The following is a 24,019-nucleotide window of genomic DNA, read 5'->3' on the forward strand; positions in this document are numbered from 1 at the left end:
TCTGGACGTCAACAGGTGAAGACTAACCGATCAAATTATTGTTGCTGTTTGCTATTTTAGTCACTTAGTCCTGTCTGACTCTTTTGCAGTCCCATAGACTGCAGCCCACGAAGCTCCTCTGCCTGTGGAACTTCCCAGGCAAGAACACTGGAGTGGGCTTGCGTTTCCTTCTCCAGGGGAATCTCCCTGACCCAGGGATGGAACCCGCACCTCCTGCATTGGCAGGTGGATTCTTTACCACTGGGCCACCAGGAAAGCCCAACCTACCAAACACATAAATGTAAAAATACAAATAGTACAACAACAAGGGCAACTGCTTCTCCGTTATAATTTGGGTAATAATCTAAGAAGTTATATCAATTAAATAACAGTGTGTTTTAATAAATAAATCCCCAAACTGTGGCATAACAAGTGTGCTTAGTGGCTCAGTGGTGTCTAACTCTTTGCGACCCCATGGACTATACAGTCATGGAATTCTCCAGGTCAGAATCCTGCGGTTACCCACAGCCACAAGGCTCCTCCGTCCATGGGATTTTCCAGGCAAGAATCCTGGAGTGGGTAACTGTTCCCTTTTCCAGGGGCTCTTCCCAACCCAGGGATGGAACCCAGGTCTCCCGCACCGCTGCTGCTGCTGCCGCTAAGTCGCTTCAGTCGTGTTCGACTCTGTGCAACCCCATAGACGGCAGCCCATTAGGCTCCCCCTGTCCCTGGGATTCTCCAGGCAAGAACACTGGAGTGGGTTGCCATTCCCGCACCGCAGCGGGCCTCTTTAGCAGCGGAGCCACCAGGGACGCCGGCCGGTCTACTTTCTTCAGGCTCCTGGCGCGAGGCCACGCCCCTCCCCGGTTTCCTAGCAACCAGGCCCGCCCCCGCGCTCCTCCTCCTCCAGCCTCGCTGCGACGTCACTTCCTCTCCGCCACAGGAAGTGGGGTCCGAGCCGGCGGCTTCTCCCGGGAGCTCGGCCCGCAAGGCGTTAGCCGGCCGTCGCGGGAGAAGCGGCGTTTCCTCGGGCCCCGGAAGCCGGCCAGTCCTCTGGGCTCCGTCTCCCGCTGGTGCTGAGGCCCTGGGGGAGTCGGAGGACCCTGACGGTTCAGGCCCGCCTGAGAAAGGACGGCGAGGCCCGGGAACGCGTGGCCTCTGAGGCGACGGGGCTGGCGGGCCAGCTCCTCGGGCGCTGGGCTCTCGTCAGCCGCTGGGCTCTCGTCAACCGCGGCCCCGAGAGCGGGCCGCCGGGGTCCCGAATGCCTTCCGCGGCTCCCTCGTCCTCCCTCTGAGGGGGCTTTTCCCGTTTGCTGGCTCCCTTCGCCGCCCAGACCCCGAAGGGACCCGCCGTGAGCTCCTTGTGAGGCAGCGAGCCGTCGGCTTGTGACACTTCCCACTGCCCCGGGGTAAAGGTTTGCGTGTGTGCACAGCCGTGCGTGCTTGTGTGCTTTGATTTCCTGCAAGATCTGAGCTTTGAGAACCTTGGGCTGTGATTGGCAAGGAGGGTATTTTGAGTTCCTGTAAGATCCGAACTAGGAGAACCTTGGGCTGTGTTTTGGCAAATAGGGTATTTTGATTTACTTTCCCTTAACATCTCTGCCAGGGGTTCTTCCGTGTTGTTGTCAACCAAGCAGCTCTTCTGCCTTCAGTTAGCTGAGTGGGAAGGCACGCTGGAGTTAAGGCTGGACGGGTCCACGATTGGTTAATTTTTTAGTCACTCAGTGGTATGCGACTCTGCGATCCCGTGGACTGTGTCTCCTACCAGGCTCCTCTGTTCATGGGATTTTCCAAGTAAGAGTACTGGAATGTGTTGCTATTTCCTTCTCCAGGGGATCTTCCGACCCAGGGACTGAACACAGGTCTCCTGCATTGCAGGCAGATTCTTTACCATCTGAGCCACCAGGGAAGCCAAGCCTAACCTGTTTGTATTTGGCGATCTTAGTTAGATTTAATGTGTGCTTGGGTTTCCTATTCAAGACTACAGATTCTTCTTGGACAGATAACTGTGTCACATAGCACTTTGGTGCCTCTCTCAGCCCCAAGCTGAACACGTAGTAAAGATTGGTTAAATTTTTCAAGTATCAGTATCAGAAAATACACATTGTGACATTTCAACTTAATATTGATGGGGCCTGTTTTCCTGTAATATCCCGGAAAGGACGACCAAATAACAAGATCTTGTAAGATAAATATGTCTGAAATTTAGAGGCTGCCAAGAAGTTGTTAAATACAGCCCTGTGGGGTGGGAGAGGAATATGATACATCTACCTTGTAGAAGGATGCCACATAAAAAATGATGTTTCATTGCTTCCCTTTTTTCTTTCTTTTTTTCAGAAAGTACATGTTGTATCCTAACCTGCTGTCTCAGGGGTGCCTGCTGCCGTCATGGGAAACCAGCTCGCTGGCATTGCTCCCTCCCAGATCCTTTCTGTGGAGAGTTATTTCTCAGACATCCATGACTTAGAATATGATAAGAGTCTGGGGAGTACTCGGTTCTTTAAAGTTGCTCCAGTGAAGCACCGAGAAGGCCCGGTGGTTGTGAAGGTCTTTGCAATTCAGGATCCCACGTTGCCTCTCACCAGCTATAAACAAGAGCTGGAGGAACTGAAAATCAGGCTTCATTCTGCCCAGAACTGTCCGCCTTTCCAGAAAGCTGCTGAAAAAGCATCTGAGAAGGCAGCCATGCTCTTCAGGCAGTACGTGTGAGACAACCTCTACGACCGCATCAGCACCCGTCCGTTCTTAAATAACATTGAGAAGCGCTGGATCGCTTTCCAGATCCTCACAGCTGTGGACCAAGCGCACAAGTCCGGCGTCCGTCATGGGGACATCAAGACGGAGAACGTGATGGTCACCAATTGGAACTGGGTTCTTCTAACGGATTTTGCCAGTTTCAAGCCCACTTACCTTCCAGAGGACAACCCGGCAGATTTCAACTATTTTTTTGACTCTTCACGGAGGAGAACTTGTTACATTGCTCCTGAATGTTTTGTCGATGGTGGATTGTTTGCCACTGAGTTAGAATACATGAGAGATCCTTCAACTCCACTTGTAGACTTAAACAGCAATCAGAACAAGAGGAGAATTGAAGCGAGCAATGGATATCTTTTCAGCAGGTATTTGAGTTGGTCGGCTTTGCTAAGGTTGGAATGAATGTGCATTTATTTTAACTGTTGAATACAGAAATTAACTTTTTGGTAAATCCACCTACTCTTCAGACAGATGCATGATTTCATTGGATGTGTTTTAAGTAGCTAGAAAATGCAGAGAGTGGTCAGCTTATTCAGATGTTTAAGGAATATTTGAATTCTTCTGTATGGGTCAGGCACTGTCTTAAGTGAGAGAGATGAATAGTTACGTTTCTGTTTTCAAGGTGCTTGCCCTTTAAGTGAAGAGATTGATATTGATGAGATTTCAGTGCACTGCTTTTTGCTGTGGTGGTGATATGCTTAGGGTACTGTTCCAGGAATCTATGGATACTTAAATGAGTCTTTGATGGTGATGGGTAGAGAGGCAGAATCAGGAAAGGAATCTTGACTGGAAGGATGATATTTACGCTAAGACCTGAAAGGTGATTATGGTTCAGATGCTGAGTTGTGGTCAACTCTTTGAGACCTCATGGAGTGACTCATGTCCATTGAGTCGGTGATGCCATCCAACCATCTCATCCTTTGATGCCCTGTTCTCCTGTTTCCTTCAATCTTTGCTAGAAACAGGGTCTTTAGCAGTGATTTGTCTCTTCCCATCAGGTAGCCAAAGTATTGGAGCTTCAGCCTCAGCATCAGTCCTTCCAATCAATATTCAGGGTTGATTTTTCCTTTAGGACTGACTGGTTTGATCTCCTTACTGTGCAAGGGACAGCACCACAAATCAAAAGCATCAGTTGTTCGGCACCCAGCCTTTATGGCCCAGCTCTCACATCCACACATGACTACTGGAAAAACCAAAGCTTTGACTATACACACCTTTGTGGGCAAAGTAGTAGTTGCTTTTTTATGCATTGTCTAGGTTTGTTGTAGCTTTTCTTCCAAGGAGCAAGCATCTTTGAATTTCATGGCTGCAGTCACTGTCCACAGTGATTTTGGAGCCCAAGAAAATCTGTCACTGGTTCCACTTTTTCCCCACCTGTTTGCCATGAAGTGTTGAGATTGGATGCTGTGATCTTAGCTTTTTGAGTGTTGAGTTTTAAGACGGTTTTTTCACTCTCTTTCACCCTCATGAAGAGGCCCTTTAGTTCCTCCTCACTTTCTGCCCTTAGAGTTGTATCATTTGCATATCTGAGGTTGTTGATATTTCTCCTGGCAATCTTGATTCCACCCTGTGGTTCATTCAGCCCAGCACTTCGGAAGATGTACTTTGCATAGAAAGTAAATATGCATGGTGACAATAAACCACCTTGATGTACTCCTTTCCCAGTTTTGAACCAGTCCAGTGTTTCATGTTTGATTCTAACTCTTTTTTCTTGATCTGCATACAGGTTTCTCAGGACACAGGTAAGGTGGTCTGGTATCTCTTGAAGAATTTTTCCAGTTTTTGTGATCCACACAGTCAAAGGCTTTTGTGTAGTCTGTGAAACAGATGTGTTTTTGGAATTTCCTTGCTTTCTCTGTGATCCAGTGGATGTTGGTAATTTGATCTCTGGTTCCTCTGCCTTTTCTAAATCTAGCTTGTACATCTGGAAATTCTTGGCTCATGTATTGCTGAAGCATAAGTTGAGGGATTTTGAGCATTACCTTGCTGGCATGTGAAATGAGTGCCATGGTTTGGTGGTTTGAACATTCTTTGGCAATGCCCTTCTTTGATTGGAATGAAAACTGACCTTTTCCAGTCCTGTGGCCACTGCTGAGTTTTCCAACTTTGCTGGCATATTGAGTGCAGTACTTTCACAGCATCATCTCTTAGGACTTGAAATAGCTCAGCTGGAATTGCATCACCTCCACTGGCTTTGTTCATAGTAATGCTTCCTAAGGTCCACGTGACTTCACAGTTCAGGATATCTAACTCTAAATGAGTGATCACGCCGTCATAGTTCTCTGGGTCATTAAGACCTTTTTGTACAGTTCTTCTGTGTATTCTTGCCGCCTCTTCTTAATCTCTTCTGCTTCTGTTAGGTTCCTACTGTTTCTGTCCTTTATTGTACCTGTCTTTGCATGACATATTTCCTTGGTATCCCCAGTTTTCTTGAAGAGGTCTCTAGTCTTTCCCATTCTATTGTTTTCCTCTGTTTCTTTGCACTGTTCATGTAAGGCTTGTGATTAGATTCAGCTTATTCATTCTCAGGCCCTCTGTGTAGGTGATGATGTCTTCATACTCTGGTATCTGGAGCAAATGATATGTATTGGTGATGTTTATTTTGATCATGTCAAATTCTTGCCCACTTTCTCCTTTCTGTAGTTACTTTTGTTTTTGTTTTTAATCCCTTGCAATTAGTAAAGCGACCTGTGGGAAGAAACTTTTAACACCATGCTAGTATCCTGCCAGTTGTCACGATTTCCTCTTTGATTTGGCATCTTAATCATTCTTGTCTTCTTTGGTCTTTACTGTGATGGTTGCAAAATGATGATCTTCCAATTCCAGCACCTTCCACATAGGCCTTCAGCATTCTATGTGCTCAAGTATCCTCTCTTTCCCCTAACTTGTTTATTATTGTTGGTATGGACTCTTCTGGAGAGTCCATAGGCACCTACTCCAGTACTCTTGCCTGGAAAATCCCATGGATGGAGGAGCCTGGTGGGCTGCATACAGTCCATGGGGTTGCAAAGAGTCGGACACGCCTGAGCAAATTCACTACTACTACTATGGACTCTTCAGTTCCTACCTGCAGTTTGCTGATATTCTTTGGATGATTTTTATATCAGGGATATTAATGTATAGTTTTCTTTAATTATGATCCTTTTGTCTAGTTTGCTACTAGGGTAAGATTGGCCTCATAGAATAACTTGGAAAGTGTTTCTCCTCCTCTGTGTTTTTTTAGGATTTGTCAAGGATGGCTGTTAATTATTTTAATGTTTGGCAGAATTCACTTGTTTAGCTGGCTTAGGTTTCTCTTTGTGGGAGATTTTTAATTACTAATTCTATCACTCTTTAAGGTCTATTCAGATTTTCTTTGAAGTCACCTTTGGTAATCTTTATCTTTTTAGGAATCTGTCCGTTTCATTTAGTTTGTCTTAATTTTTGGCAGACATACATTTGTTTAAAGTATTCCCTTAAAATCCTTTTATTTCTGTGAGGTTGGTAGTCATGTCCCCTTTTCCTACCTGATGTTAGTAGTTTGAGTCATCTCACTAAAAGTTTTGTAAGTTGTGTTGAGATTTTCAGTGCACAAGCTTTTGGTTTTGGTAACGTTCTCTAGTGTATTTTATACCTTATTGCATAAATTTTCTCTCCAATTTCTGGTTTTCCTTTCCTTCTTTTCCTTTGGTTTAGTTTGTTTCTCAAGGTTAACATTAACTTACTGTTTTGAGCTCTTCTTTTGCAAGTTAGGTGTTTATCGTTTACATTTTCTCCAATTGCGCTTTAGTTGCATCCCATACATTTTTGTATATTGCTTTCATTTTCATTCATCTCAAAGTATTTTGTAAGTTTTCTTTGATCATTGGTTATTTATGAATATGTTGTTTCATTCTACGTATTTGTGAATTTTTCAGATTTCTGTAACTGGTTTATTTCATTCCGTTGTGGTTTGAAGGACATAATTTCTATGATTTCAGTCCTTTAAAACTCTTGAAGCTTGTTTTATGGTCCAGCATATGGTTTCATGTGGAGAGTGTGCCACGTGTACTTGAGAAGAATTTTGTATTCTGTTAGGTGGAGCGAGTGTGCCTTTGATATCCGTTAGATCTAGTTGATGGTATTGTTCAGTTCTGTTTTCTTTTTGCTTTAGTGTTCTTAATAGCCATTTTAAGTTTTTTTTTTAAATTATAAAACTTGATACTATATGGATAGAAATTAAGAAATTTATTGAGTTTTTATTATATATCAGTATTGTCTTAGTTGCTAGAGATTTTTTAGTGAACAAAATAGACAAAAGTCCCTATGGAGTTTACATTCTAGTGGGTATATGGACAGTAAAGAAATACATGCATAAAATATAAAATGTGGTGTTTGGTGCTGTTGGGAGAGGATTGTGCTACGTGTTGAGGGTGGGGTAGTTGTGTTGGGGGGCTTGCAGTTTTCAACTGGGCAGTCAAGAAATCCCACACTGCTAAGATGACATTTGATTCAAGACCTGAAAGAGGTTTAGGTGTAAACCATGAAGATTCTCTATGGAGTCACACCCCAGGCAGAGGGACCGGCACATGCAAAGCTGTGGCTCAGGTTGTTCAAACATCTTCTTAAAACTTGTTAAATGTGTGTCAGATAATGATTTGGTGAAACTGCTCTGTCTTTTTGGGAATGTAGATACTTTATTTCCTGTTTGAAGATTATTTAAGTGCGCTATGAAGGGTATCTCTTTTCCCCCTTTAATCTTACAACCACACTTCTTAGCACTTCCCATTTTATAATTGTGTTTGTTTGCTGGTTTACTTTCTCTCTTCTAGAATAAGAGCTTCCTGAGGGCAGAGATTTTATCTGTTTCGTGCACTGTTAAAGTCTAGTGTGTGGAAGGCACCTGATAACTCTTTGTTTAATGGTTAGTGAGCGAGTTGTCAGATATGACTTCTCAGTAGTTTCTTATGAACTTAATGTCTATAAATTCATAATAACTCTATTGTGACTTTCAATCTAGTTTTGTATCTCTTAATATATGTGTATATATAATGCATGTGTAGTACATTTGTTTTAAACTAGAGAACAAGGAAGTAATTTTATTTAATTTTTTTAAAAGAAAAATTAAGTAGGCCTTTTTTGACTTCATACTTTTGTAAACTGATGATTCGCCAGTAGAGATTTTCTCTGCCTTGCTTGATTGTAGTTGTATGTTACATTAAAGAAGTTACATATCTTGAGTCTCATGAATTCTCTGAATTCTTGATTTGTATTAAGGGTCTGTTGCCTTTCAGTTTTAATGGAATTATTTCCTGTTGTTTTCCAGGTTGTGTGATCGCTGAACTTTTTACAGAAGGCGTGCCTCTGTTTGATCTCTCTCAACTTTTGGCCTATAGAAATGGGCAGTTTTTCCCTGAGCAGGTGCTGAGTAAAATTGAAGATTGCAGTATCAGAGAATTGGTAACTATGCTGCAAATACTTACCATAATGTTTTAAATAGAATTATATTCTCCCGTCAGTATTAGTTCTCTGGAACGTTCTGAATTTGGCACAAGCACTAAAGCCCCGTAGACTAATAGAAGCCTCCTATCGTTTTTAGTTTGTTAGGCAGAAATGTATAATTTTCCCCCTTCTTAGACACAGAGCTCATTTGACTTTTATATTACAAACACACACATACACACACACACCTTTCCATTAGAATCCTAACTCTGCTTTGGACAGATTTGGAAGGAAATAAGGAGGTGCTTGGGCATTAGAGAGGTTGTCCAAGATAGAGCTTGCTGGTAAGTAATAAAGAGGATAAATATGTAAAATGAGGAGACAGGAGAGTCAGCTTGAGTGTAGTACAGCAGTATAGGGGCATTTCATATAGAAGCAGCCAGCTTTGTAGACGTTCCTTGACTCTGAGGGCAGTTCTGGCAGGGGAGCTGTTGAATCACCCGTTACTATAGCAGATCAGATGTGAGGAATTCTGGGAGGTCATGTCAGCCGTATATATCCACACTGCTGTTTGAGGGGACTTTTTTTACAGCATTTACTACATAACTGATGCATCTGATGATGACTGTGAGCCATTGAAAGGTTACGGTATATTTAAAATATTCTTTAGTAAGGTAGGGAAACCTGCATTTTGATTTCTTTTAAAAATGGCAAATATTAAAAAGTAAGATGCTGCAGAGGAAGCCAGTTTAGCTCACATCCAGTGAACAAACAGTACGCTGGGTTTAAGAGCTGGCATACCTGTCTGTTCTCGGGGTGGTGCTCATTATCATGTTGTGTTGGCTAAGTAACTTTATGGATTTGGGCCTACCTTTTCTTAGCTGTAAAAGGAATGAATTTGAGTGCTTTTAAAGACTTGATCCTCTTTATGTGTCTGGACCATCTAGAGTACGTTACTACGTGATTTCCTCTTGCTTTATAGGGTGATGGGAGAGTCACATTTTACTCAGCAGTCAGGTTCTGAAAGTAGTTTGAAAGGTGAAGATTGGAAAGAGTCAGTATGATCTCAGAATCCCTTTAAATCACGTGTAAATTGGTGTTGTAGCTTTGGTCTGATTTAATTTGCTTTTCTCAAATCTGTGTTTTACTTCCATTGTCCCCTTGGTGTATGTAACTCAGATGATTCACCGTGAACCAGATAAACGTTTAGAGGCAGAAGATTACTTAAAGCAGCAATGTGGCAATGCCTTTCCTGAAATATTCTATACTTTTCTTCAGCCCTATATGGCCCAGTTTGCCAAAGAAACATTTCTTTCTGCAGATGAGCGTATTCTGGTTATAAGGAAGGATTTGGACAACATCATTCACAATCTCTGTGGACACGATCTGCTGGAGAAGGCGGATGGAGAGCCCAAGGAGAATGGGTGGTTATCTTGGTGTCAGTTATAACGTCCTGCCTGCAGACCCTGAAATACTGCGACTCCAAGCTTGCCGCTTTGGAACTTATTCTCCATTTGGCCCTGAGATTAAGTGTAGAAATTCTTTTGGATCGTATGACTCCTTATCTTTTGCATTCCAGCAATGACTCTGTTCCCAGAGTAAGGGCCGAAGCCTTGAGGACGTTGACTAAAGTTCTTGCTCTGGTGAAGGAGGTTCCTCGCAACGATGTCAACATTTACCCAGAGTACATCCTGCCAGGCATAGCCCACTTGGCCCAGGATGACGCCACGGTCGTCAGGCTAGCCTGTGCTGGTAAGAGCTTATTGCCCGAGTAAATGACCACTGACATCCTGAAGTTAGGGACCATAATACCTCTTGTTTCTCTGGTATTTTTGGAAATTCCAAAGATAACCTTGAACTTTGGTCCTTGAATTATTTGTGTACATTTTGGTAATATTTATAGTTGATCTATTCCTGAAACTCAAGCTTTGTGTGTACTCTGATTATTTGAAGTGATCAGAATTATTAAGTAAAAAAATATAGGACAGAATTTTATGATTTTACTGGGAGTACTAACATTTAATTTGGAGTATGATGTTTACAAGTATATGCTTCTGATCTAGTGTCTTTAGGCCTTTCTGAAGTTTCTCTGAACAGATATGTTTGCTTGAATATTCGTATTAGGGTATAATAGTCTATTGCTGTTGAAAAAAATTAATTTTGCTGAGTAGTTTGGTGTTGAAAGGACCTAGCCTGTTAGGTTACTGCATTTGAAGGTGCTTTCAGTTACAATGGGAAATAGATGGGGAAACAGCGGAAACAGTGTCAGACTGTATTTTGTTGGGCTCCAGAATCACTGCAGATGGTGATTGCTGCCATGAAATTACAAGACACTTGCTCCTTGGAAGAAAAGTTATGACCAACCTAGATAGCATATTCAAAAGCAGAGACATTACTTTGCCGACTAAGGTCCGTCTAATCAAGGCTGTGGTTTTTCCAGTAGTCATGTATGGATGTGAGAGTTGGACTGTGATGAAGGCTGAGCACCGAAGAATTGATGCTTCTGAACTGTGATGTTGGAGAAGACTCTTGAGAGTCCCTTGGACTGCAAGGAGATCCAACCAGTCCATTCTGAAGGAGGTCAGCCCTGGGATTTCTTTGGAAGGACTGATGCTAAAGTTGAAACTCCAGTACTTTGGCCATCTCATGCGAAGAGTTAACTCATTGGAAAAGACTTTGATGCTTGGAGAGATTGGGGTCAGGAGGAGAAGGGGACGACAGAGGATGAGATGGCTGGATGACATCACTGACTCAATGGACATGAGTCTGAGTGAACTCAGGAGATGGTGATGGACAGGGAGGTCTGGCGTGCTGTGATTCATGGTGTCGCAAAGAGTCAGACATGACTGAGTGACTGAACTGAACTCAGTTACTATGATGCTCAGGAAGTGTGGCTTCTTTGTGGTGAAGTGGGTGTGTTACAGTAACACATCTACCTGTTTTTATAAATATTTATAATTCTCATAAAATCAAGTGATACAGATTTGTATTTTTAGCTCCCAAAATTAATTTTGAACGCTTATTTCTGCATGGAAAATGTCATTGAAATATTCACATAATTCCATGATTTATTTCTAAAATATAATCTGATGGAAATTAGGAATTCTAAAGTTTTTGTAAATGGTATGTGACTTATGTGTAGTGATGATAATGTCTCTATCTTTGAAAGACACTTCCTTATTATTAGTTCATTATTTCTTGATATACTTGTTATTTTACTGGACTATGAGAAATGATCTTTGGATTCTGTCTTTATGGCTACACACATCCACAGGGTGATCAGTGCTTGTTGGTTTATTAAAAAATATTTATCCATCTGCCTATTGACGGTTTCTGATTTCTGTAGCTGTATAGGTGTAAATTTTAGGCTTAAGAAATTCAGGATTTCTTTAAAGACATATCCAGGTTTATTATTTGTAAGAAAGCATGTTTATAATTCAATTGGTGAAGAGAAATACAGTTGACCCTTGAACAATGTTGGGCTTAGGAATACTGACCCTCCACACGGTTGAAAATCCTCTTATAATTTATAGTCGGCCCTCCATCCATGGTTCTGTGTCTGTGGGTTTCAGCCAGCCATGGATTGTGTGATACTGTAGTTTAATTTAATATTCAATTTTTATTAATATTATTTAGTAATATAAATAGAACATATTTAATATTATTTACTGTTAATATTAAAGACCAGGAGCTGACTGTGGCTCAGATCATGAAATCCTTATTACCAAATTCAGACTTAAATTGAAGAAAGTAGGGGAAACTGCTAGACCATTCAGGTATGACCTAAATCAAATCTCTTATGATTATACAGTGGAAGTGAGAAATAGATTTAAGGGCCTAGATCTGATAGATAAAGTGCCTGAGGAACTATGGAATGAGGTTGGTGACACTGTACAGGAGACAGGGATCAAGACCATTCCCATGGAAAAGAAATGCAAAAAAGCAAAATGGCTGTCTGGGGAGGCGTTACAAATAGCTGTGAAAAGAAGAGAGGTGAAAAGCAAAGGGGAAAAGGAAAGATATAAGCATCTGAATGCAGCGTTCCAAGAATAGCAAGAAGAGATAAGAAAGCCTTCCTCAGCAATCAATACAAAGAAATAGAGGAAAACAACAGAGTGGGAAAGACTAGAGATCTCTTCAAGAAAATTAGAGATACCAAGGGAACATTTCAGGCAAAGATGGGCTCGATAAAGGACAGAAATGGTCTGGACCTAACAGAAGCAGAAGATATTAAGAAGAGGTGGCAAGAATACACAGAACTGTACAAAAAGATCTTCACAACCCAGATTATCGTGATGGTGTGATCACTCACCTAGAGCCAGACATCCTGGAATGTGAAGTCCAGTGGGCCTTAGAAAGCATGACTACGAACAAAACTAGTGGAGGTGATGGGATTCCAATTGAGCTATTTCAAATCCTGAAAGATGATGCTATAAGACTGCTGCACTCAATATGCCAGCACATTTGGAAAACTCAGCAGTGGCCACAGGACTGGAAAAGGTCAGTGTTCATTCCAATCCCAAAGGAAGGCAATGCCAAAGAATGGTCAATCTACCACACAATTGCACTCATCTCACACGCTAGTAAAGTAATGCTCAAATTGTCCAAGCCAGGCTTCAGCAATATGTGAACCATGAACTTCCAGATTTTCAAGCTGGTTTTAGAAAAGGCAGAGGAACCAGAGATCAAATTGCCAATATCCGCTGGATCATGGAAAAGCAAGAGAGTTCCAGAAAAACATCTATTTCTTCTTGATTGACTATGCCAAAGCCTTTGACTGTGTGGATCACAATAAACTGCGGAAGATTCTGAAAGAGATGGGAATACCAGACCACCTGACCTGCCTGTTGAGAAATCTGTATGCAGGTCAGGAAGCAACAGTTAGAACTGGACATGGAACAACAGACTGGTTCCAAATAGGAAAAGGAGTCTGTCAAGGCTGTATATTGTCACCCTGCTTATTTAACTTCTATGCAGAGTACATCATGAGAAATGCTGGACTAGAAGAAACACAAGCTGGAATCAAGATTGCCGGGAGAAATATCAATCACCTCAGATATGCAGATGACACCACCCTTATGGCAGAAAGTGAAGAGGAACTCAAAAGCCTCTTGATGAAAGTGAAAGTGGAGAGTGAAAAAGTTGGCTTCAGAAATGAAGATCATGGCATCTGGTCCCATCACTTCATGGGAAATAGATGGGGAAACAGTGGAAACAGTGTCAGACTGTATTTTTTGGGCTCCAAAATCACTGCAGATGGTGACTGCAGCCATGAAATTAAAAGACGCTTACTCCTTGGAAGAAAAGTTATGACCAACCTAGATAGCATATTCAAAAGCAGAGACATTACTTTGCTGACTAAGGTCCGTCTAATCAAGGCTGTGGTTTTCTAGTGGTCACGTATGGATGTGAGAGTTGGACTGTGAAGAAGGCTGAGCACCGAAGAATTGATGCTGTTGAACTGTGGTGTTGGAGAAGACTCTTGAGAGTCCCTTGGACTGCAAGGAGATCCAACCAGTCCATCTGAAGGAGATCAGCCCTGGGATTTCTTTGGAAGGAATGATGCTAAAGCTGAAGCTCCAATACTTTGGCCACCTCATGCGAAGAACTGACTCATTGGAAAAGACTCTGATGCTGGGAGGGATTGGGGCAGGAGGAGAAGGGCATGACCCAGGATGAGATGGCTGGATGGCATCGCTGACTCGATGGACGTGAGTCTGAGTGAACTCCAGGAGTTGGTGATGGACAGGGAGGTCTGGCGTGCTGTGATTCATGGTGTCGCAAAGAGTCGGATTCGACTGAGCGACTGAACTGAGCTGATACGTGTGTCTGCCCATCCTGAACCCCTTTCCCGCCTCCCTCTGCACCCCATTCCTCACTTTGAACTTGTATGGCTAAGTGTAATTAAACCACTTGTGTCAATAATGATAAATGTTTAAAAATCAATTAAAGCTTTCTTTTGTTGTAGTGTTTTAAACTCAAGAGATGCTGGTATAGATTTGTATCTTGTGTAAAGTGAACTGACGAGTGTGTTGTGGTTTATGAGCATAAATGGAGAGATAAGTAATAGATCTTTTCAGAGTTGAGAATTGCCCAGGAAAAGAAGAGGCTGTTCCTAATAAAGATATTTTCATTAACATGGTAGTATTCATCTGGAATCATCAGAGAATGGTATAGAGTTCTCCTGTCTAATTTAGGGTGAGTAGGCGATGCAAGGTATCAATACCCTGCTTGCAAGAGGTACATTTATGTTCTATTCAGAAAAGTGTTGAACCTAGCAAGCGTAGGGGTGGGACTCCACGATGAAGGGAATCACTGTATTGGATGGACTAAAAAACGTCAGTTGTGGTGGGAGCATCTCTGTTTCAGAGATGTTAAAAAGTGAAGAAAACGTGAGTCTTAGAATGAATAGAATAAGGTAGTTCCTTTTCAGTGCCGCTAGCTGCTGAGAAGAGAAAGTGTGTCTTTGAGGTATGGTCACATATTAAGCATGGGAGTGAGAAGGAAAGGGCAGAGGCAGGAATATGCAAGAATGGGAGGAGGAGGAACGCGTAAGCCCTGAGCAGACAGAGTTAGCAGCAGGTGTGACAGCAGCACTAAGGAGCAGGTGTTTCCACAGCAGCCAGGAGTGGGGAATACTCTTAGATGATCAGAGAGAGAGAGGAGGTGGACCGCTCCCGGAGCATGGCAGACAGCGTCACGCTGGTTCAGCAGGAACCCAAGGATCACTGTAAAGCAGGCCCTTAAGGGGTGATGCGCGTGGGTAGTGGCCCTCTGAGGTGGTCCTGACTCGGTTACTGAGGAAACTGAGACTCAGGTTGGCTGACCAATCATCTGGTGAGTGTCAAGGTCAAGGTGTGAGCCAGGACTGGGGTGATCCTAAAGGTCAGCTTTTTTTTTTTTTTTAAAGGTCAGCTTTTTAATTCAATGTGAAATGTGTTTTCTCTGGTAGCCTACTGCGTGTCTCTTACTCAGTATGATGCTGTTGAAAAGATAAGTCTTTGTGGAAGAATTAAGCTTTTTTTTTTTTTTTGCCTCAGATGATTTGAGTGCTGTATTTTGGTTATTTGGCATTTTTTCCAGTTTTATTGAGATGTCATTGACATACCTCACTGTATAGTTTTAAGATGTAGAGCATAATGGCTTGGATTATATACATTGGGAAGTGATTACTATAGTAAGTTTGGTTAGCACCCATCATCTTACAAAGATATAATACAAAGCAATGGAAAATTTCTGTTTCCTTATAATGAGAACTCTTAGGATTTACTCCAGAACTTTCACATATGCCATACAGCAGTGTTCACTGTAGTTACCATGTTGTACAGTTCTATATTTTTAGAAGTTTATGTTTCATGATTAAAACTGGTAGTTTGGGTCTAGTAGATGATGAGATTAGTCACTAAAAGTCAGATTAGGTTAAGTGCTAAATTGGAAAGTCTTGCTTTTCTTTAGTTTTATTATTATTATTTATATGTATTAAGATTTAGGAAAGAAGTTATAAGCATTATACAAATTTATGGTTATAATTATTATAAATTTTCTCCCTTTTATAGAAAACATAGCTCTGCTGGCAGAAACAGCTTTGAGATCCCTGGAATTAGTACAGTTGAAAAATCTCAACGTGGAAAACGACCCAAATAGTGAAGAAATAGATGAAGTGACACATCCCAGCGGAAACTATGACACAGGTGGTGTGGCCTCCTCTTCCAAGCTGTCTGTTATTTAGGGTGAACTGCTGTTATTTAGAATGTGAATCTGCAGCAGAGTCTCTTTTATAATTCTAGTGTAAAATGAAAGAATACCAGATGCACAGAGGGAAGGAGTCCTGTGTTTGACTGTTCTCTTCTGCTCTTTCTTATGCATTGTTATCTTGCCCCAAAATGACCAACCTGTCACCACAGATTCTAAGCTCAGTAGTTTTTCAGCCAGAATTGACTTGTGTCAACAGCAAAGCTAGCTGAATTATAAAATAATTATAGGATAAAAGAAAAACATTGACAACACCATAGCAAAGGAATCTAAACCTTTCCTACTTATGTGAGTATGTTCTGACATACACTCCGTCATAAACTGTTTGTTTCATACTACCTATGATTCTTGGTATCAAAACCCATACCTGCCAGGAGCCAGCACGGGAGATCCCACCCATGACAAGGTCATGCGGAAGAGTCCTGATAAGCAAGGCCTCAGGACTCGTCGGACCCACTGGACCTGCTCGAGCATCTACCCCAAAACCTGAATCTGTCTCTCTTACTATTTTGTGTCTTTCACCAACTCGTTGGACATTAACCAGGGGCTGTCCCCGACCAGCTTCCCCTGGAAAGAGTTTACTTAGGGCTTTAGTTAATAAGTCTCCTGGACAAGATAAGAGTGTTTCAATTCAAGCCCCCTGTTAGCATTCTAGCTTACTTGGCAGGTTAATGGAGACTCTTGCAACATTGTTGAGCCTATGCTTGCTGCCAAGCTCTCACATTCCCTTATCCATTGTGTTCCCGGGAGTGCATGTAGTCAGCATGTAGTAGAAATAAGTAATAGCCTTAGCATTAGCAACATTAGACTTTGAGTTAAGAAGTTCTTTCTTTGCTGTAACCTGCTGAATCTTTGCTCCATAAAAATGTAACTCCGTACTTTAAGGGTGTTGCGGGCTAGGAATTTAAGAAGAAACACTTTTAGGGAAAATTACTGTTCTGGCTGACCAAACTTTATCAAAAAGAGGTCATAAAATATCAACAGGCGTCCGGGCCAGAAGATAATGTGCAAAAAATAGACTCTTGCAGGAAGGAACCTGATATCGATAAAAGTTATTACTGATGGAAAGTTGAGTTGACTCTGCATTTTTCACCTTGCTGTATGTATAACTCAGGGTATAAAAGCCCCGAGGAAAATAAAGTAAACGGGCCTCGCTCACTGAAGAAGCTTAGTCCCCCTGTTGTCGTTCTTCCCTTATCTCTTTCTCTATCTTTCTTCATTCGCCGATGTCGTCCATCCTGAGGATATCCCTGGACTCTGCTGAGGCTGGACCTCGGCACATACCTTTTATCATAAAGGAACACTGTAACGGTGAACTCTGTAAGGTCTGTCCCTGGCTCACGTTTTTGTACATCCATACGGCTTTTTAACAGGCTTTTAGTTAATGTTTATTGTGTTGAATATTTGTAAGTCAAATAGTATACTAAGATGTTTTCTAAGATATTTCTAGTTCAGGAAAACTAGAGAAATCTACTTTTCAGATGGGGAAACAGTGGAAACAGTGGCAGACTTTATTTTTTGGGACTCCAAAATCACTGCAGATGGTGACTGCAGCCATGGAATTAAAAGACACTTACTCCTTGGAAGGAAAGTTATGCCCAACCTAGACAGTCTTGTCCGGACTTGCAGTGTGTTTTCTGGCTTTCTGAACTGTAGCTAACCAACACCTGCACCATCAGATTATATCCTGACCACTCTTAAGCAGCTTCACATCCTTAGGTTGATCTTATTGGACAGTATCTCTCTGGTGCTTCCCCATCATTTTTCCTCTGAGCCTCATAAATGGAGCTCGTAAATAGTGAGGCAGTGGCCATGCTTGTACCGTCTGCTGTTACAGTGTTTTTCAATCCATGTTTCATTTTCCCAGCTAGCCTTCAATGCTTTGCGTAGTGGGAAAGCTTAATGGAAAGCTTAGTTTCAGTGGTGGCTTCTGTAATCATCCTGTTTCCTCCAGGGAGTGAGAAAGACTGGCTTTGTATGTTTGGAGGAAGAAAATTGATCACATTTTTCTTTGTTTTCCTTTTTAGAGCTCCAAGCCTTACATGAAATGGTCCAGCAGAAAGTTGTCACTTTGCTGAGTGACCCTGAAAATATCGTGAAACAGACCTTAATGGAAAATGGGATAACACGGCTGTGTGTGTTCTTTGGACGCCAGAAAGCCAATGACGTTTTGCTGTCCCACATGATCACTTTCCTGAAGATAAAAATGATTGGCATCTGCGTGGAGCTTTTTTTGATAGTATAGTTGGTACGTTTTTGTTTGTTTTTACATTGATCTTTAAGATTTGAATTATCTTCTCAAACAGGTAATTTCCATGCAGTACTACCAAATTTCGTTAATAAGGAAATGAATTCCTGGTATTTCTGTCTGTCTTCATGCTTTTGGGTGATGGGAATATCTTAGCTGATCAAGAGATTGAGACGCACATACAAAGGGATTCCGTGTGGTCATTAAAAAGTGTGTTCTGAAAGAATATTTAATGACCTGGGAAAGTACTATGAAGTATTACTAAAGTGACTGAACTCAGTTGAGTATAGGTAATAATAACAAATGATATCTTTATTAAAAAGGCTGAATATACTAAGATGTGAACAGTGATGATTTCTGGGGCTGGGATTATAGGTAATTGGGTTCTTCTTTTCCATTTTTCCGTATTTGTCAAATTTTCTATAGTAAACATGCATCACTTTTACAATCAGGAAATAACAGTATAATTATGATTGAAAATCAGTCTAATTAAAAAGGAAGCTTACAGACTTCGCTTCTTGTAAAACCAAAAATTTGTGAAAAATTAGTCGACTCTTTCCACTATTTTTTCAGAATGTTGCAATTCTTAATTTTCAGATTTATTTAAAGAAGAGAAATAATTTGTATTTTATCTATGTATGATTCCCGTTGTATTTAGATTCAGAATTAGAAAGAAATGACTTATTTTGCATAAATTAAGTCATGTTTTACACTAAGATTTAATACTTTTCATTTTGGAGTAATAACTGATCGTTTTTCACCTGCTTATACTGACCTTTTCAATTTTAGATTTGGTTATTTATGAAATATTATGTGCTAAAGCTATATTGTTACAATTACCCACTAACCCTTTATATATCATTTTACACATTGTTGTAAAACTTGTCTATTAACTCAAAAAGCTTAAAAACTGTTCTGCACACTGGTCAGCTTTACAAGTATCCAGACTTTCTCATGTAGCAGAAGCTGTGGAGTTTATAGATTTTGATTTTCAGTAATCTGGGAAAGTAACTGATAACAGGTTTGCTGTTGGATATTTTTCCTAAAGAATAAAAATAGGAAGGAAACTAATCTAGCAATAGTATTCCTGTTTCTGCAAATATTACTGTATAATGTTGTAGAGAAGAGGATACTTCCTGCCTTTGAAAAGTCTTGAAATTACTGTTCTTGCTTTGTTATAACTGGAGATTGCTGTACCTCCTCTTTTCAGACCTTTCTAGTTTGTTTTTAACTTCTGCATTAGTTTATGGATTCATCTCAGCCTTCCATCTTGGACTCCAGCTAACTCAGCTCCTAGACACAGTATCCTTTGCTTCTCACCTCCCTCTGTCTGTGTTGCTCCCTCCTTTTAAGTAATCTTGTTTTTATTTCTTTTCTTTGGAAAAGATAGTTCTTTTCCAAAGATGAAACTTCATCTACTGGTCAATTTATGTGGATTTTTTAAAAAACAAGATTGATTGATTTTTGGCTTCTTATTTTTTGCACGGTCTTTGTTGTTGCACTTGGGCTTCTCTAGTTGCGGCGAGCGAGGACTTCTCTCGTCGTGGATTGTGGGCCTCTCATTGCCGTGGCTGCTTCTGTCGTGGAATGCAAGCTCCAGGCGCATGGCTTCAGCAGTTGCAGTGTGCAGGCTCAGGAGTTGCGACTTGCAGGCTTTAGGGTGTGAGCTCAGTAGTTGTGGTGCACGGGCTTGGTTGCTGCAGAGCATGCGGGATCTTCCCCTACCAGGGGTGGAACCTGTGTCCCTTGTACTTACTGCAAGGTGGAGTTTTAACCTCTGGACCACCAGGAAACCCCCATGTGTATTTTGAAACATGGCCTTTATGTTCTTTTTCACTTTTAAAGTAATTTTCATTTATTTTTTGTGTATAAAAGTTAATACATACTTGCTATAGAAAAATTGGACTTCCCAGATGGTACTAGTTGCAAAGAAGCTGCCTGCCATGCAGGAGACGTAAGAGATGTGGGTTTGATCCCTGAGTCACGATCCCCTGGAGGAGGGCCTGGCAACCCACTCCAGTATTCGTGCCTGGAGAATCCCCATGGACAGAAGAGCCTGGCGGCCTACAATCCGTAGGGTTGCAAAGAGTCTGACATGACTTAGCACAGATGTAGAAAAATTGGAAGATCGAAAAACCTTAAAGAAAACAACTTCCTTCCAGTTCTCCAGCCCATGTACAGCCTCCGTTAATGTTTTGTTTTTTTCCCTTCCTCTGGGTCATGCTTGCCTCCTCTTTCCACCCATCATCCCGTTTTGCCATATATGCTGTGAGGCACTGTTATGTACTGGCTAAGAGCGGCACTGTTGTTTTATTTTTTAATTGAAGGGTAATTGCTTTACAGAATTTTGTTGTTTTCTGTTGAACATCAACATGAATCAGCCATAGGTATACATATGTCCCCTTCCTCTTGAACCTCACTCCCGTCTCCCTCCCCACCCACCCCTCTAGGTTGACACAGAGCCCCTGTTTGAGTTCCCTGCATCATACAGCGAATTCCCATTGGCTCCCTATTTACATATGGTAATGAAAATTTCCATGTTATTCTCTCCATGCATCTCACCCTCTCCCCCAACCCCCCACCCCATAAATCTGTTCTCTATGTCTGTTTCTCCATCACTGCCCTACAAATAAACTCATTGGTACCATCTTTCTAGATTCCATATGCATGCATTAGTAAATTACATTTATCTTTCTCTTTCTGACTTACTTCACTCTGTACAATAGGCTCTAGGTTCATCCACCTTATTAGAACTGACTCAATTGCATTCCTTTTTATGGCTGAGTAATATTCCATTATCTCTCTCACACACACACACACCCCACAGCTGCTTTATCCATTCATCTGTCGATGGACATCTAGGTTGTTCTAGCTGTTGTAAATAGTGCTTCAGTGAACACTGGGTTACATGTGTCTTTTTTCAGTTGTGTTTCCTCAGGGTATACGCTCAGGAGTGAGATTCCTGCATCCTATGGTGGTTTTATTCCTAGTTTTTTAAAGAAATCTCCATACCGTCTTCCGTGGTGGCTGTATCCATTTACATTCCCACCAACAGTGCAAGAGCGTTCCCTTTGCTCCACACCCTCTGCAGCATTTATTGTTTGTAGACTTCTTGGTGATGGCCATTCTGACCAGTGTGAGGTGATAGCTCATTGTAGTTTTGATTTGAATTTCTTTAATAATCACTTCGTTGTGTCTGACTCTTTGTGACTCTATGGACTGTAGCCCGCCAGACCCCTAAGTCTGTGGAATTCTCTAGGCAAGAATACTGGAGTGGGTTGCCAGTCCCTCCTCCAGGGGATTTTCTAGTCCAGGGATCAAACCTGGGTCTCCCGCCTTGCAGGCAGATTCCTTACCGTCTGAGCCTCCAGGGGTGATAATCCGTGATGCTGAGCGTCTGCTCGTGTGTTTGCTGGCCATCCGTATGGCTTCTTTGCAGAACTGTCTGTTTAGATCTTTTCCCACTTTGTGATTGGGGTGTTTGTTTTTCTGGTATTGACTTGTGTGAGCTCCTTATATGGTTTGGAAGTTAATCCTTTGTCAGTTGTTTGATTTGCTGTTATTTTCTCCCATTCTGAGCACTGTCTTTTCACCTTGCTTATAGCTTCCTTTGCTGTGCAAAAGCTTTATTTAGGTCCCGCATGTTTGTGTCTGTTTTTGTTTCCGTTACTCGAGGAGGTGGGCCATAGAAGGATCTTGCTTGGATTCGGTTGCTCTTGAACACTTGCATCAAGTGTTTAAGAGCAGCCACTCTGGACACCAGATTGCTAGGTTCAAGCTCTGGCTTTGTCACCTACTGATTGTGGCTCTGGGGAAATCAGCTAATCTTCTGTGTGCCTCTGTTTCCTTGTCTGTAAAATGAGGATACTTTTATTCACTAACCCACTAGTTGTTTCAAAGATAAAATGAATTAACATATGTAATAATGCCTAGCACCTAAGTGCTCTGTATGTATTATATTACTTCTCAGTCTTGTTATTTTTTTAAACCTTTATCTAGTAATGTGTGTATTCTGAACATTTTCTCATGTTATTAAAAATTCTTAAAAACCATAATTTGATAAGTAGAAATATTTTATTATAGTTTTACCAAAATTTAATGAACTGTTCTTTTGAATATTTAGATTGTTTTTACTTTGGTCAACGTACATTATACACATGTGTTCAGTTTAGTTGCTCAGTCTTGTTCGACTCTTTTCAACCCCATGGATGGCAGCACGCCAGGCCTCCCTGTCCATCACCAACTCCCGGAGTTCACTCAAACTCATGTCCGTTGAGTCAGTGATGTCATCCAACCATCTCATCCTCTGTTGTCCCCTTCTCCTCCTGCCTTCAATTATACATCTAACCATTTACATGAATGTTTTCTTCTGATTATTTTCTCCGGTTTGGAGTCAGAAATTTTAATTACTGAGTTAAGTAATATGAGTATATTTTTAGAACTTGACACATTTTGTAAGCTTTTCAGAGAGATAGTATCACTGTCTACGCTGGTGAGCATTGTTGAGTAGTACTGCACAGCCTTCCAGTGTAGAGTAGGCTTCAGTCAGTCTTTGTTGGTAGCTTAAAGTGATGACTTGTTTTGATGTATATTTATTTGCTTATCATTGAAGGTGAAAAAATTCCTCATGTTGATTACTCGTTCATATTTCTTACTATGAATTTTTAATATATTATTTTGGCCCCCATTTTTTGATGGTGTTATGCTTTTCTGATAATCTTTTGAGCCTTTTATATCTATATTAAAAACAACATTTTATCACTTCTATGGCAAATAACCTTTTCTCAGGTAACTTGACTATTATTTTTTATGTCGTTTAAAATAATTTTAGTGTTGTCAACTTATTTGATCTTTTCCTTCTTGATTTTTTTTTTTAACTTTTGCACTTAAATCTGTTTCCATTCCAGAATTAGGTTAATTATATGTTGGGTGCATGTCCTTTTTTTTTTTTTTTTTTTTTTTGTATTAAAGCTTTATTTTTTTTACATAGACGTAAGAATCCGGCCTGCAATGCAGAAGGCCTGGATTCGATCTCTGGGTTGGGAAGATCCCCTGGAGGAGGGCATGGCGACCCACTCTAGTATTCTTAGCTGGAGAATCCCATGGACAGAGGAACCTGGCGGGCTGCAGTCCAAGGGGTTGCAGAGAGTCGGATACGACTGAGTGACTAAGCACAGCATAGCATGAACTGCTTAATTAATCTTTATTTGGGGCTGTGGTATGAGGTGAAATCTAAATTTTTTCAGGAATGTAACCAGTTTTCCCAACATTACTTACTAAACATTTCCTTTATTTTCCATTTATTTGTGAAGCTTCTATTATCGTCTGTTGCATGCATATATCTTTTAGGGTCCCTTTTCTAGCTATCCTATTCCACTGATTATTTTTTTCACTTCTCTGCTCAATATTATACTCTTTATATATTATTAAAGAGTATAATTTATTTATATATTATATTTTAATTATTATATATTTATAAGCAACATTAGTATCTGGTAGAATAAGCTTTCCAAATGTCAGTCTTTTCCAAAATATTTTGAGATATTTTAGTTTGTTACACGTTTTAGTTTGTAAAGTTTCTGAATATAATTCACTGGAACTTTAGACAGTGTGTTTTCTTTTACTACAGAAAACAATTCTAAAATTCTTTCTTAATTATAAGGGAAATATGCTTTTGCAAATTACTCAAACTATAAGAAGTGATGTATGAAAGGCAGTAGTTGCACTTTGCAGAGGCACACACTCTGGTTGTGGTTTTGGTTTGATGTCTCCAGGAGACTGTTGCTATCTTATATAGTTTTTCATATAGTTCTTTTTAGGAGTATCAGTTTTATACTTTATCTCTTGACTTTTTCCTGCGCCAGATGAAGAGTTAACTCACTTATA

The 24,019-nt window shown here is 40.9% G+C and overlaps 1 protein-coding gene across 1 annotated transcript in view; it reads left to right on the top strand.

Annotated features, from left to right (window-relative positions):
• The first annotated feature begins 924 nt into the window (after positions 1-924).
• Positions 925-24,019, top strand: part of LOC101110904 (phosphoinositide 3-kinase regulatory subunit 4-like) — a 62,792-nt gene continuing 39,697 nt past the window's right edge. The window contains 9 exon segments of the mRNA XM_060396527.1: positions 925-1,388; positions 2,317-3,050; positions 3,052-3,098; positions 8,018-8,151; positions 9,304-9,556; positions 9,559-9,885; positions 15,690-15,824; positions 17,913-18,080; positions 18,083-18,133. Of these exon segments, the coding sequence (XP_060252510.1) occupies positions 2,368-3,050; positions 3,052-3,098; positions 8,018-8,151; positions 9,304-9,556; positions 9,559-9,885; positions 15,690-15,824; positions 17,913-18,080; positions 18,083-18,133 (1,798 nt within the window). The 5' untranslated portion in view covers positions 925-1,388; positions 2,317-2,367.

Source organism: Ovis aries, chromosome 1 (assembly GCF_016772045.2).
Source record: "Ovis aries strain OAR_USU_Benz2616 breed Rambouillet chromosome 1, ARS-UI_Ramb_v3.0, whole genome shotgun sequence".
NCBI classification, from domain to species: Eukaryota; Metazoa; Chordata; class Mammalia; order Artiodactyla; family Bovidae; genus Ovis; species Ovis aries.